The sequence below is a fragment of the Dicentrarchus labrax genome, unplaced genomic scaffold (genome assembly GCF_905237075.1).
Source record: "Dicentrarchus labrax unplaced genomic scaffold, dlabrax2021, whole genome shotgun sequence".
Taxonomy (NCBI): domain Eukaryota; kingdom Metazoa; phylum Chordata; class Actinopteri; family Moronidae; genus Dicentrarchus; species Dicentrarchus labrax.
This window is the reverse complement of record NW_026136720.1, coordinates 26,662,915-26,677,172: the sequence shown is the minus strand read 5'-3', so window position 1 is coordinate 26,677,172 and position 14,258 is coordinate 26,662,915. Positions and strand designations below refer to the sequence as shown.

The following is a 14,258-nucleotide window of genomic DNA, read 5'->3' as shown; positions in this document are numbered from 1 at the left end:
TGAATGTGACGCATAGAATATCCAAAGCCTGACCACTTTGCCAAATAAAATACATCTGAAGTATATGTTCAGGGGGTCAAAAATGCAGTGAAAAGGGCTAAGCGTAATAATAAACATAGCAAAAACAATAGGGACCTTCCTGTTGATACTGGCTCGGTCCCTAAAAATATATACACATGAACAAACAGGTTGGACGAATATAAACAATGTCGTACTGTAAGTATGTTGTATTTTAATATTGAATTGTGTCGTGGTATTCCAGGTTACCAGGCTCAATGGGACCTCTCGGAAAATTTTGATTTCTGAGAACCTGGATGAACCCAGAGCCATCGTCCTGGACCCTATTAACGGGTAGGTGGTGTTAGCATGTGTTTGGAGCTAGCCCTCGCAGCAGCATTGAGGACACTTAGTTCATGTTGTCAACAGTTTTTCTGACAGTTAGGGGGTAATGAGGAATTTGGGAGTTTAGACTCTTCAAATAGAAATTAAAACTATGTGGCTATTTTCTATACCCATTCCAGAGTTTTTGTCCACGTTGGGAGATAAAAGACAAAATAAAATAGAAAAAAAATCTGATTTAGATGCTAACCATAGTCCTGCATCCCAACTCTGGGGGCAATACCAGACAGGGAAACATCTGGTTGATCCTGATGGTTTAGATAAATCCAAAAAAGATAAATACCATTGAACTCCACTGGCAATAGGCTTGTTTTTCCTTAGAAATTATGAAATGATTGAGCTGTAGGTATGTGAAAATTTAATTCACGTTATGTTCAAGAATCTTAAAAAACTAAAATGGATAGCCTCAACATAATCTACATATTAGCTATAAAATGTGTCATTTCCCTGTGTCTAGAAGTAAGCTCCATCTCCCTCTCTGCCTCTGTCTCTCTCAGCTATATGTACTGGACCGACTGGGGGAGCATCCCAAAATTGAGCGGGCCAACCTTGACGGAATGGACCGGGTGGTTCTGCTCAACAGCTCTCTGGGCTGGCCCAACGGACTGGCTATAGATTATGCAGCAGAAAAACTGTACTGGGGAGACGCAAAAACTGACAAGATAGAGGTATGTCTATACAACATCTGAGCGTGGTTTCAACAGCTCCTCCTTAGCTGGGACTTACCTGAAAGACAGGACACAGAGCAAAACGAAGGAATCAGATGTATGCGCACGTATGTGTGTTTTAATTCTGATCCAAGGGAATGTGGAGTTGTGCAATGGTTGATGAGATTTAGGAACAGCCAAGAAAGATAACTGAGTCTGATTCCCATGACGTAAAATACAGACACTTTGGGACCCTGGGAATTAGGCGTAACAATCAACTATCTTCAGGCTTCCAACCCAAAGTGTCTTCATATCTTTCTTGGCTCTGATTGGTTGTTTTCATTCAGCCTTTGTGGATTCTTGCAAATGCTATTAGGAGTGCTAGAAGGAGCCAGAGGAACCTGATTGTTTCACAGATTATCTATCTTGTGTACTACTGTCAGGATATAGTGAAGGTTTCAGCAAAATATGACAAAAATTATATTTGTATAAAAATCACTTACTGCAGCTGTAACGTATTACTCAGTTAATGAAGTAGAAACAGTTACATTAACATAACTGATTTGGAGCCCAGTAGCCCCTTCACAGCCCAGTCTGAGAAGCAGAGGACAGCAAAGTGAAGCAGGGTTGGGAGATGGGTGGGGGTGTTAGTTGTTGTTCGCATTGCCCTTCCCCCTCTCCCCAAGACTTGTATAGCTCATTTAAAGCAGGTGTTCTCCATTCTCCTTCACTCTGTCAGTATCACACGCTATGTGTCCTATTTAGACATTACAATAACTACAGGCCCCTCACCTGCTCTTTTCTTCCCTGTATTTGTATTTTCACAACTTTCAGCTTGTTACTACTCTTTCATTTGGGTATTCTTTTTCTTTTTTTTCCCCATTTCTTGCTTCTCAGTGCTTGTCTATTTTTTGTCTGGTTATAAACATAACATATTTTCATAGCAGCAGAGAGAGGAAGAGAGAAGACAAGGACAAAAATGTGACTGCCTGAGCTTTCTGGCTGAATGCTTACCAATTGAAAAAAGGTGGCTGCTCTGTCTCCCCCCATCCCCACCCCCTTCTCTCTCTCTGTCAGGGTGAAAGGACCCACCTCAAAGGGCTTTTTTTCCACATTTCAGCCTTGTTTTTATCCTGTCGAAAAGAAATTGCTGCTGGGTGTAAAGACATTTTCATTGTATGCCTGCCTGCGCCTCTTTTGTGTGTGTGTGTGTGTGTGTGTGTGTGTGTGTGTGTGTGTGTGTGTGTGTGTTGTGTGTGTGTGTGTGTATGTGTGTAGTCTGATTTTGTTTGTCATTACACACATGCATCAAGACCAAGGTTGAACGGCTTCTGTAAGATTATAAGATATCCCATTTGGCAAATGTACATGATAATATAATGACAGAACAGTAGATTCACTAGAAATTAAAGGATAATTCTTATTTTTGTAGTTTTGTCATCATGCCGTCCAAGTAGCGGTCCCAAAAGACAGATGAGGGAACCTCATATACTAGCAAAAACTATTTTAATATGGTTGTGATACACGTAGCAAAATGAGTGGAGAGAGAAATGTATGCATTAGTTTGTTTCATTGGCAACAAAATACTGCATACTCTGCTCACTTTACCTAACCTGGACAACTGGACTACAATGATGAAATAAACTAAATATCTGCAAAGTATTGCACTAAATAAAAACTATAAATAACGGTCAGTGGAGGAGCAGTAATAACAAACAGTATGGCAGCAATACGCTAGTCTTATTCAAGGGATAAGAAGAAACCTTTTACCTGTTGGTTTGTCAGCACCATGCCGCCTGAAACTCTCTCTGCCAATGCTTTGGCACTTGTGTCCAACCACAGTGCTACCGGACCAATCACTGTCCTATTAGGGCTTTGTGATTTAGTATCAGTTCTCAAAAACATTGTATCGATTTTTGTGCTTAAAAAACCCTAACAGCTAGATAGCATAGTGTTGTAAACTGAGGGCTATGATGCTGGATGTGTTATGGTGTGTTCTTTATACTATGAAAATTAGATTTAAAGTCTATTGTTTCACTGACTTACACATTCAGTGGAGGGCCGTGAAGGTGGACAATGTCTGACTGGCATAGTTGTAAAGACATTGGTGGGACACAACCCCTAAATGTCACTGCATTTTCCCAGAAGCAAACTGTTTTTTACCTCTCAAACAAGGGATAAGTAGTTATTCTACTGTCCAGCATGCATGAGAAGAAGGTGGTGGTTGAGAGATCTGGAAAGCCTATGATCAACATACTCTATAACAAAGGGCGCTGTGAACTGTGTGGACCAGCTGAAGTCACAACTACAGCGTACAGCAGAGAACAAAGCGCTGGCCTCTGGCTTATTTCTTCAACTGCCTCAACCTTGCTGCTATAAATGCACATGTGGTTTTCCTGGCCAAATTTTGAAGCCAGGAGATCTCACAGGCTGGAAAACCTTGGGCTTCAGCTGCTGTGGCCACGGGTGTAGAAAAGAAAATAGGTGCCACGACTTCCAGAAGGTGCGATGGATGCTCTGAAAGTGGGTGGTTTTTCCAGAAACAGGTCTATTGTCAAGTAGGTTTATACATATGGCGCTGTGGTGCATAACGGTCAAAATAAACAAAGAAAGAGAAAAATAAAAAACAAGTGCTGTAAAAGTCAAGTCATGAACATAGAACAGAAACTTGCAATTAAAATATACTGTATTATGAAATGAAGAGCTGCGCAGTGTTATACAGTAAAGAGGATGGAATGTGCTAAATATTGAAAGTGTAAATGTTCACAGTATAAAGAGTATAGAAAGTATAAAAATGGAGACAAAGGGCAGGAAGGGTAGGTGTGTAGTAAGTCTGCTAAATGTGGATTTTCTTCATCAGTGGTATGAACATATATTATACTTAGATATTTGGAATGTACCTCTACTTCAGACAATGTGTGTGTGTGTGTGTGTGTGTGTGTGTGTGTGTGTGTGTGTGTGTGTGTGTGTGTGTGTGTGTGTGTGTGTGTGTGTGAGTGAAGTGAGCCTGCCAAACAGCTGAAAACTGAACAGCGCCTAGCATTTTACCTTTTGAAAGAGAGAAGAGAGAGAATGATAAATGACTAGAAGACGTTATCCAAGAGCACTGGAGGAATGCTCCCTTTCTCTACCCCTCTCTCTCTCTCTCTCTCTCTCTCTCTCTCTCTCTCTCTCTCTCTCTCTCTCTCACACTCAGTGTTTTCAAGCCTTTTTTTAAAGAAATCTGACTCCCCCACTGCAACCTCCCACCCCACCCCCTCATCTGTGGAAAAAAACCCTCTGAAGTTACCGCACAGACACCCTCCTTTTGAAAAGGAGGGTGTCTGTGTGTGAGAATGTGTGTTAGAATGTGTGTGAGAGTTAGCTGCTTTGACTGATGTGTTGCTCACACACCAAACGGCTGCTTTGTTGTGATTATGCAGATAGACTATGCGTAGCACCATTCAATCACACTGTGGAGCCATATGGTAACTGCTTGTGTGTGTGTGTGTGTGTGTGTGTGTGTGTGTGTGTGTCTGTGGGTGTGAGATAGGTGGAACTGGGAGCTGTATATGGTGGAATTTCCCCTGCTTAAGGCCATGCACTTGTTTCAATAGCTAGTCTCCTTGCCTGTGTCTTGTTTCTGAAGCTGTCCAGCTAAACGGGCTCAGACATAATTCCAGTGATGGAATGTAACCAAGGACATTTACTCAACTACTCTATTTACAAAATTTAATTTTACTCGCAGAGTAAATCTCTGCCTGCTGAGAAAAAGCTGAATGAGCCCTATGTGAATGACGCTGCTGCTCTGATACACATAAGATCCAACAGTGGTGACAAGTTGCCATCCTTAAATGTAATATCTTTGCTGTATATCTGAATGTATATTGTAATTGTCATAGTTTTAATGGATAATAACAGCTATGACAATTATACACTATGTGCCTTGTAAAAAAAAGTCAGTGACTAGCAATTGTGAAGAATTATGATTCTTGACCATGTAAGCCATTTTAAAATGCTCTATAATGTTAGGATTATTGTTATAAAGCATTATGAATATTTATGAGTGCTCATAACTATATAACTCCTTTGTCCTAAGTGCTGTATAAGTAATAATTGATCGTAGGATTTGGTATATAGGATACAGAGTGGTGCTCTTGACTTTTTTGCACAGTAGATTCATGCAATATTGTGTATACTGTGGACTTGTGTATTGTGAGTTGTATTTTTGTGAATGTTTTTATGTTTTTATGACATGTCTTATGGTGAAACCTAAGACAAATTTCAGTATTGCGTACAATCAAGTTTTTGTGTTTGTAATCGTTCTGTACTTGCAGCATGTGTCTGTATTTGCTCTCGTTTGAAGACACAGCCTTAAGCTAGAAACAGAATTAAAAAAACAGAACACCAGGATAACAGTAATCCAGGAGGTTAGGGGTTAAAGTAACATTCCCAATACTATGTGTCTGGAATGTGTTGAATATAAATATAGTGTGTGAAATAGTATGAACATATGACTCAGATGTGCAGAATAACATATTAATATCTATATATAAAATCCCACTTTATCTAGAAATGTAACATACAGATGTTGACACAACAAACTTGACTTTTTCTTTTACCTTTTAGTGCTTTTCCTGAAACAACAGTGGAGATCAGCAGTTTGGCTCAGGTCTGCTGTGCCTTTGGTAGCTGCCTGGCAAATTGTGCACAGCTGAATGGATCAATTAGATAAAAGATTGAAATGAAGTTTTGTGTGGACATTGGCCTCTGAGAGGCTCTATGCTGCCCTGATGCTTTGTTCTGTGTGAGGGCCATGAAAGACGATTTGGGGCGGCTTTGTGAGTCGGGGGAGCCTCTCTTTAAAACACTGGCAGTGGTGATAATGGAGCAGGCAGCCAAAGACAGGCAAACACACACATATACGCTCCAACTCCCTGACAGGCAGAAGGCAAATTAAGTTTTCTTTTCACTGGTTTGACCAACTAACTGAATATATGAAGCCAGTCCTACTATTACAAGTGAAGTTGAGCTCAGCTGTTATTCACTCGGTGGTATGTGCTATGTAGTTTGTATATCACAGAGTATTATAGTGTATATGGTGTGTTTTTACTCTGTGTGTGTGTGTGCATTATTTTCAGATGCGTTGGAGTTTAACAGGGTTCTGGTGGCAAAAGTCAGAAATCGAGTTGCTCAAAGTCAATTTTTTTCTTTCCCATATACAAATTAAGATGCTGTTGACTCTTGTAACAACACTTTTTCGGAAAACTTGACGTGCTTTTGAAGAACGACCCGCTTTATCAGCCTAGCTCTTAACCTTATGCCAAACAACGCAATACATAGTTGGAGTTTAGTCAACATGGTATTTTACTTGCTTACTTACTTAATAGACTTAGATGATAAAAACAGCAGCTTCAGTCCCTCTCCCAGCTGCACACGGAGCAGAGCGGAAACAAACCACAGAGTGGCTGCGATAGCAACACAGGCAGAGGGAGTGTGACACCATGCTAATAGTTGTTTGCTGCTATAAAAAGGTTTTAAATCCCATATATATAAGTGATACATGTGACAGTTGATAAGCTCTGCAATGCTGTCCTAGTTTTCTATGATATTTTGTATGGTGTTCTGTGTAACATCTATAGACAGGGAAGTGTCCGTGTGGAGCTTTCTTTGCTAGGAAGGTTTGGACAATATTTCTCTTCATTTGCTTCTATTCATTTGTTCACTTGTGTGCAATGATGTGGCTCAAGTACTTTAACATGGCACGATACAGTGTTTTTAAAGGTCACATACCAGGAGCACAACAGGAATGGGTCAGTCTTTACAACAGTGCCTGGGAGGTGCCACGGAGGAACTTCTGATATCATATTATAAATGGTTCCATAAATCCTGATTGAGCTTACGGTGCTACTTGCTCTCAGGTTAGAGGAATAACAGAAACACCTGTTGTTGCTCAGAGTTTCCACAGTGTCCTGCCAGCTCTTTCCCCTCCCTGTTTCTTCCATCCTGTTTCCCTCTCTCTGTCTCTCTGCTGTATGTGCTCCTCCATCCCTGTTACCACAAAGTGACAGTAGCTGCATGTCTCATTTCCTCTGGGAGCTCAGCCTTTGGCCCACATCTGTACATGTGTGTGTGTTGTGGCTGATCTTATGTATCCCATTAGAATGGTAATATTGTGGTCTGATGTAAGCACTGTTGTGGTGAGCGAGCAATAGCAGCTACTAGCCCACAGCTGTGTGTGTTTGTTTCTGCTGTGTCCCATGTGGATGGGACACACAATAGATGGTCAAGTCAACATTTTTTTCATACAAGCTACTTAAAATTGCCTCAAATGTTATTACTAATAACTAACTACTAACACACTAACAACTAAGAAATGGATTTCTTTTCATGTACCACGTATACATTCTTAATAACTTAACTACATTTTGATTACCACTTTTTCACTTTTCAGTATTCAGTGTATACCTTGAAATCATCTTAAGTATAACAAGGATCCTCAGGATGTGTCAGCTCCATCAAAGTCTGTAGAAACACTTTTACTTTACTAACACCTTCAATGGAATTATCAGGGGAATTTCTGCCTACATGTAATTATGTAAGTGGCCACAATGTTGCTTTTCTCACAGCATTTGCAGTAGCGGCATTATTGAGTGTGTATAAACATCCCAAAAAAATCCTTAAAGTGTAACTACACCCTTCAATTCTGCTAGCTCCCTCCCTCTCAGCAAAGGCAAAGCATGCAACAGAATCATCAAACAGCTGTTTGTAAAGGTTTCTGTGCAGTACCTGTGTTGTAACATTAGCTAAGCTAGCAGCTCAGAGAGGCTAACTCTCCGGTGTCTATAGGGGAGTGTCAGGCTATTGCTACATAGCAAGCCACAGCTAATTAAGCTTAACCTGTAACCAGGAAACATGCCATGGTGCTTTTAGAAGGAGTATAGGAATTTCTAGATATCTTTAGAATGAAAAATAGCTTAGAAATGAAAGCTACAAGCATTTAAAGGTGACTAGTAGAGGAACAGATACAGCCACAACCACAGCCAAAAGCAACTGGGACTCAGTGTGGCTGCTGTTATTACCAACCTTTGATTACTGGAGGACTCAAGTGTATCGTCTGTCAAACATTGGTTAGTCTCAGGTTGCACATTTCTGACAAATGCTCCCATTATGAAACATACACACAAGTAAACACTCCCAGGGTGTTGTTACGTTCTCTATTTGCTCATGTAGGAAACCGATAGCACAGTGTGTTTATGGATGTGACCACAGACTGACATAGTCTGGTAATTAATGTTACCAGTTGAGGAGCTACATGTTTTTTATTCCTATTTAATGAAAATGTTAGTGAGATCGACTCACTCCGTCCATTCAGTGGTATCTTAAATGTCCATCGTTGATAAAAAATAAATCTGTGTAAATGGACTATACTTACTAGACTAGACTTATACAGCTCCTTTCTAGTCTCCCGAACACTCAAAGCTCTTTTACACTACATGTCCCAGTCACACAGTGATGGAAAAGGCCATCACAAACAGAAACAAACTCACTCATCCACATTCACACACCAGTGCACAGCATCGAGAGCAATTTGGGGTTCTGTATCTTGCTCAAGGACACTTCGACATGTAGCAGGATGAGTTGGAGATTTAACCACCAACCTTCTGATGAGTGGATAAGATGCTCAGCCTCCTGAGCCACAGCCGCTATAGCCTAGAAGTCTTTAAAATTGACACTCCTTATACCCTGCAATTTTGCCACATAATCTTGTTGCAACACTTCATCAGTTCTCCATAAGCCTCCTATATGTTGAAATGATGTAGTTTATAACTACAAATGACTCCACAGTTATGACTCCTAAAATCAGGTGACCCTGTACTTCAGAATGGAAATAACAGTGAGCGAGGTGAAGCAGATTTACAAGTAAGTAACATTGTAAGTGACAGTCAGCTGTCAGAGGTTTCAGTGAATCCCTGGTTGGTGTACAGTTTAAGTCTGTAAGACTGTGCGACCCTCCTGTTTTCCACGTGATTCCATCATCCTGTGTTTCATTGTGTTTATCAGAGAATATCAGTGTGTATGAGCGTATGTGAACTGTCCTGCGACGGTCTGACTTCTCCCTGCGTGTCCGATGAGACCTTTGTTACTTTTCTGTTAGCTCTCTTTCTGTCTTTTTGTCCCTTTTTCCCCCATGTCCATCAAGAAGTGAGACGTTCTCACACCCAAAATGAAAAACAGACGAGGGAGAAGAAAAAAAAAAATCGCACTCCCAGTGCATAATTCTTCCTGAAAAAGCCAGTGGAGAGAAAGAGAGAGCAAGAAAGGAGGAGAGGGCAGAGAAATGGAGTCTCTCTGTCATCTTTTCACTGGGATGGCCATGTCTAATTGTGTCACAGTGATAAATGAATAGGTTTTTTGTAGAGGGGTCAGGAACCTCCCTTGGATCAGAGGCCCATCAAAGTGAATGGTTTATTTTTTTCTGTTTGCTCACCCCCACTCTCTGAATGGATATTTAAATGAGTATTCGCTGAACAGATAGCTGGATACACTGCAGCTCATCACAGCAACAACACTGATTCTTCTGATTCTGTTCTAGATATTATATTCTGGCACATAACGACACAAAAATGTGAGCTGATGACAAAAGGAAATCAAAATATGTGGTGCATTTGAGCAAATAGTGAAGCTGTCCTTGTGAAATCCATTGTTTTCTGTGGAAGTACATTATAGGGTATTTTGACTTCGCTCTGGTTTTGAGGCTTCCTCAAAGTGGAGTTTCAACCCCCAGTGGACCATTTCCTGTGTGTGTGTGTGTGTGTGTGTGTGTGTGTGTGTGTGTGTGTGTGTGTGTGTGTGTGGGGTGTGTGTGGACAGAGGAGTCAGTGTCTGTAAGCATCCATGCGTTACTGTGACTTTCTCTCTCCTTTTTTCTTTTTCTTTCTGTCGTCCCCACTCTCCCTTTAAAATTCTCGTTTTGGTATACCCACTCACTTCTTTCTACTTAACTCTTCCTTTTCTTCTTTACTATTTAAATCAATGCACTGGGTGTAGACAAACAATGAAAACACGTTTTAATTCATTCTTAATCTGCAGTCAGGGCTGGGTTGAAAGAAAAGTATTGGAGGTAAAACAAACCAGAGCATCCCCATCTGTCAATCAAACATCAGAAACTCTGAGCTGGGAAGGAAAATTAAAATTTGACAACATTTAGTTAGTTAAAAGATGTGATTAGGAGTTATTCAAAACAAAAGGAAGGTCTGTAAACCAAAAAGAAAAGGCCTGTGTTCACATATAGTATATTAACAATTAACAGCTCGGCATCGTCAACGCATTTGCTGCCTGAGAAGCGAACGTTGTTGGGTTTTAAGTGAAGTGAAGGCCACAGGTCTGGCGTTGTTAAGTGATTTCTTGTTTTGGACCACAGTGGAAGATTAAAAAAAATAATGGAAAGTTTAAATGGAACCAACTGCACTTTGGAAAACATGTTGAGAGACTCTTGAGTGCGCTGGCGCCCACAGCCTTACAGGCAGCAGCGGTGCGGTGACACAATCACAATGTCACAGTCTGGTGATCGTTCTAACATAGTGATATTATCTCAACAATAAAAACAAAAGTACAACGACTTATTAAGCCTGGTTATCTGCTCCTTCAAGTTAGGCAACTTCTGTCAGTTATCAGAACAAGTTTAATTCCTGGCAAGTCACACAAAGTTCACCTCTACTCTTCTGGAATTCCACTGGAGTCCGCTTGAGTCTCACAGAGAGGAACATTTCTTGACATGATAGTAGCTGGGTTGGTTGGTTGGTTGGTTGTAAAGGGGGATTAATAAAGTATATCCTCTTCTAAACAAACCAACTAAGGCTGCTCCGATCACAGGTCATGGGGTCTACTTGAAACCTTGTATTTGTTGTGTACCATTATTTATTTAAATATTCTTAATATATTGCACATTAAAATTAAGAAATGATAATGTGTCATGAATTGACAGCTGTTTATGGTACAGATACATATATTTTGAGATACAAAATTAACCAGAGCAGCCTACATTTGGTTATTGGGAGCAGCTTAGAGCTACACAAATACAAATATCGTTTCCACAGAATGTTAACTGGTGTAACTGTAGCAGGGAGGAGGTATATTTCTGTTTCTATAGGCCTTAGCCTACACCTCTGTCTCACACACACCAGCTTGCCCTGCCCTGGCCTGCTCTCTCTCTTTCCATGTATGATACAGGCAGTATGTGTCTGCTCTGTTCACTCTCTTTGTCAGCTGTATGCTTTATGAAGTCACCCAAGAAACACAACTCACCTTTTGGATTCAGTTTTCACAGCAGCAGGTGAAGACTCGTTAATGATGTTGCATATCAAAATCAAAACTTGCTTTACCTCGTCTGTGCTTGAAAAATATCCACTAGACAATTTCTCTCCCTCTGTGTTTCCCTGCAAAACGCTAATATAAGTTGCTGACCATTAATATGCCAGGCAGTCCGTTCAAGTAAATCTATGTGTGGGAAAGACTGAATAAACTTTCCTGTGGAATAAAATAAATGTGTCATCTGATCAGCTCCTTCAGGAAGAAGGAGGGAAATTCCTCAATAGGATGTACGGCCTTAACAGTTAGGTTAATCAGAGTATGCACAGCTGCACGTAAACAATAATATTTTTTTCAGTAGCCATGTAAACTAAGCTTAGTAGGAATATTGTCTTTTTAGCAATAAGTCCAAAAACCGGAACACTTTGTGTAGGTAATGTGTGTCAGTGTGAACAGGGCGTCATACCCTCTAGTACTCATCCTGGATGACAAGACCACAGTAAGACAGGAAAACCCAAGAACAGCTACATTTCATACGTTTCCCTGTGATTCCATCTGTCTTTCTCAGTGTTTAACATGGAAAATGGCCTGTTAGTTTCTTAATCCTGGCTCATTCAAACCAACAAATCCCTGCAGCTGCTTGCTTGGTATACACTGCACCAGACTAAACTGCTCCTGAGCATTCAGTTTTAATGTATCTGTTTGTCGAGCACATATAGTGTTGCAAACTGTCCAACAGAATTCTTCCCATTTGTGAAATTTCTGGGATGGCACACTGTAGAACCTCCAGCAGCGTGTGACACACTCATGCACAAACTCCCTCACGCAGGCTGCAGATGACTGTAGTGTGTCTAAAATAAAAGCATGTGTCTATTTCAGTCGATGCCAGTCCAGTAATAGCACAGGCGGTGAGGAGGAGGGCTGGACACAAGTTCTAATTGCAGCCTTGTCAATTGCAGCTCTCACTTTCCACTCGTAGAAACACACACATGCATACACACACGCACACACTCAGTAGGGGATTTGTTGGCAGAGGTGCCTGTATCAGTTTTCAAATACCTAGTAATAGATGTCTTGTGACTGATAGGCACACACTCACACACACACACAGAAACACACGCAGAACAGAGAGGCAGGTTGTGAGAAATTGTGTTGTGTGTTATGTGTGTATTAGTGTGTGTTTTGCCTGTGATTTTGTAATCTGTGTGTCAGCATTGAAATTTCAGGCTGAAAAATGTTTTTGTTGCTCAATCCAAGGCTGTGCTGGGGCCGGCACAAACTGGTTTCTGGCCCAAAAACAGTGATTTTGGTCTGCTCCACTGTGTGGAATTGTGACACTTTATTTTTCTTGAATCTTATGTGTGTTGTATCTTAATGTTTGCCAGATGCTAAGAAATCTTATGGTCCACCTTTTGGTTTCTAATTGCTGACTCCAGCTAGCTCTCAATGACCTCTACACAAATACTAATGAGGACCTGGACATCCTTATTTGTCCAGCAAGCCTTCTCTATTGTTCTATTGCCTGTCAATCCTGACAGGATCCAGTTCTTATGTCCGGCCCCTTTTGGAACCTCAGTCAGCTTCCTCCTTTCCTGTACTTAGTTGAGCTATGTGCTAGGCTTATCTGTGTTGAAAAGACAACCACATTTTGATGATAGTTAAAAGATAAAAGCATCATATATTATGATGTAGATTTAGCGAATCTACATCCATCGTTAGATGGAACTAGCTAGCTAACAATTATATATATGTGACTATATATACGTTGGTTTTACCTTTTCTTTTCTCCAAAATGTGTCTTTTCAATGTAAACAAACATAGCACATAGCATTTCTAAGTACTGGAAGTTGACTGAGGTAGGTTCTGACTGAGGTTCTGACTGAGGTTCTCAACTGTTGGTGCACAGAGCAAAAAGGGGCGGGACTTACGTAGGGTCAATTAGTAAGAGGTTTACACTATCCAATATCTCCAGTAATATCAGTCAGAAAAAAACATTCTCAAACAATGCAACATAGCTTGTTGTGTTGTCAGTAGGGCTGCAACTAAAAATTGTTTTCCTTATTGATAAATCTGATCAGGTTTTTATCAATTTGTCTATTAAATGTCAGAAAATAGTCCAAAACCAGCAGATTTTTACTTCTAAGAAGCTGGAACCATCAAAAGTTTGACAGTTATGCTTCAAAACTGACTAAAGCAAATCAAACTTCTGCCGATCAACTTATTCAGGAGACCTGTTTTGTGCTATTTTGATTATCGATTAATCATTTTGAATAATTTTTTAAGAATAAATGTCCAGATCCTCCGATTTCAGCTTTGGGTTGTGGACAATGCATTTGAGGATGTCACCTTCGGCTTTGGGGGAAAAAAAAAAAAAAGAATTCTGACATTTTATAGACCAAACTACTAATCAATTCATTGAGAAAATGATCAGATTAATCAATAATGAAAATAATCGTTAGTTTCAGCACTAGTGTTGTAATTCTACTCTGTTGTTCTGTTGTCAATGTATTTGCTGGTGTTTTCTGTATCTGCAGCACCTTTCTTTATGCCACTGGTGTGTTGTGAATGGGGCTTGTGTTTTCTGTATGTGTTGTCAAAGTGGTGAAGTTGTTTTCTTCATTTTCTTGTGTTTTGTCTATTTTTGTGTTGTACCTCAGAAAAGGCCGAAATGTTGGCACCCTCTTGGTCCTCCTGACTTTCTATTCAGACAGAGACATTAAAAGAAACTCACTTTGCTTTCAAATGACCAAGTTCTGGTGGCAGAGAAAGGAATATATACATTTATTGTCCTGCCCTGTCAAAGTCAGTTATTTTTTATTCTGTTTTTGGGGCATAGAACTTCCTGTGGACATCGTTTTCTGCCTTTTGTCCCATCAGTCAGTATTTCCCTCCATCCTGTTAATTTTTTCAGCACACCAGTTT

General features: G+C 40.3%; 1 protein-coding gene across 1 annotated transcript in view; it reads left to right on the top strand.

Moving 5' to 3' along the window:
* lrp5 (low density lipoprotein receptor-related protein 5) overlaps positions 1-14,258 on the top strand; it is a 69,837-nt gene that overhangs the window by 33,311 nt on the left and 22,268 nt on the right. The window contains 3 exon segments of the mRNA XM_051383127.1: positions 263-351; positions 897-919; positions 922-1,067. Of these exon segments, the coding sequence (XP_051239087.1) occupies positions 263-351; positions 897-919; positions 922-1,067 (258 nt within the window).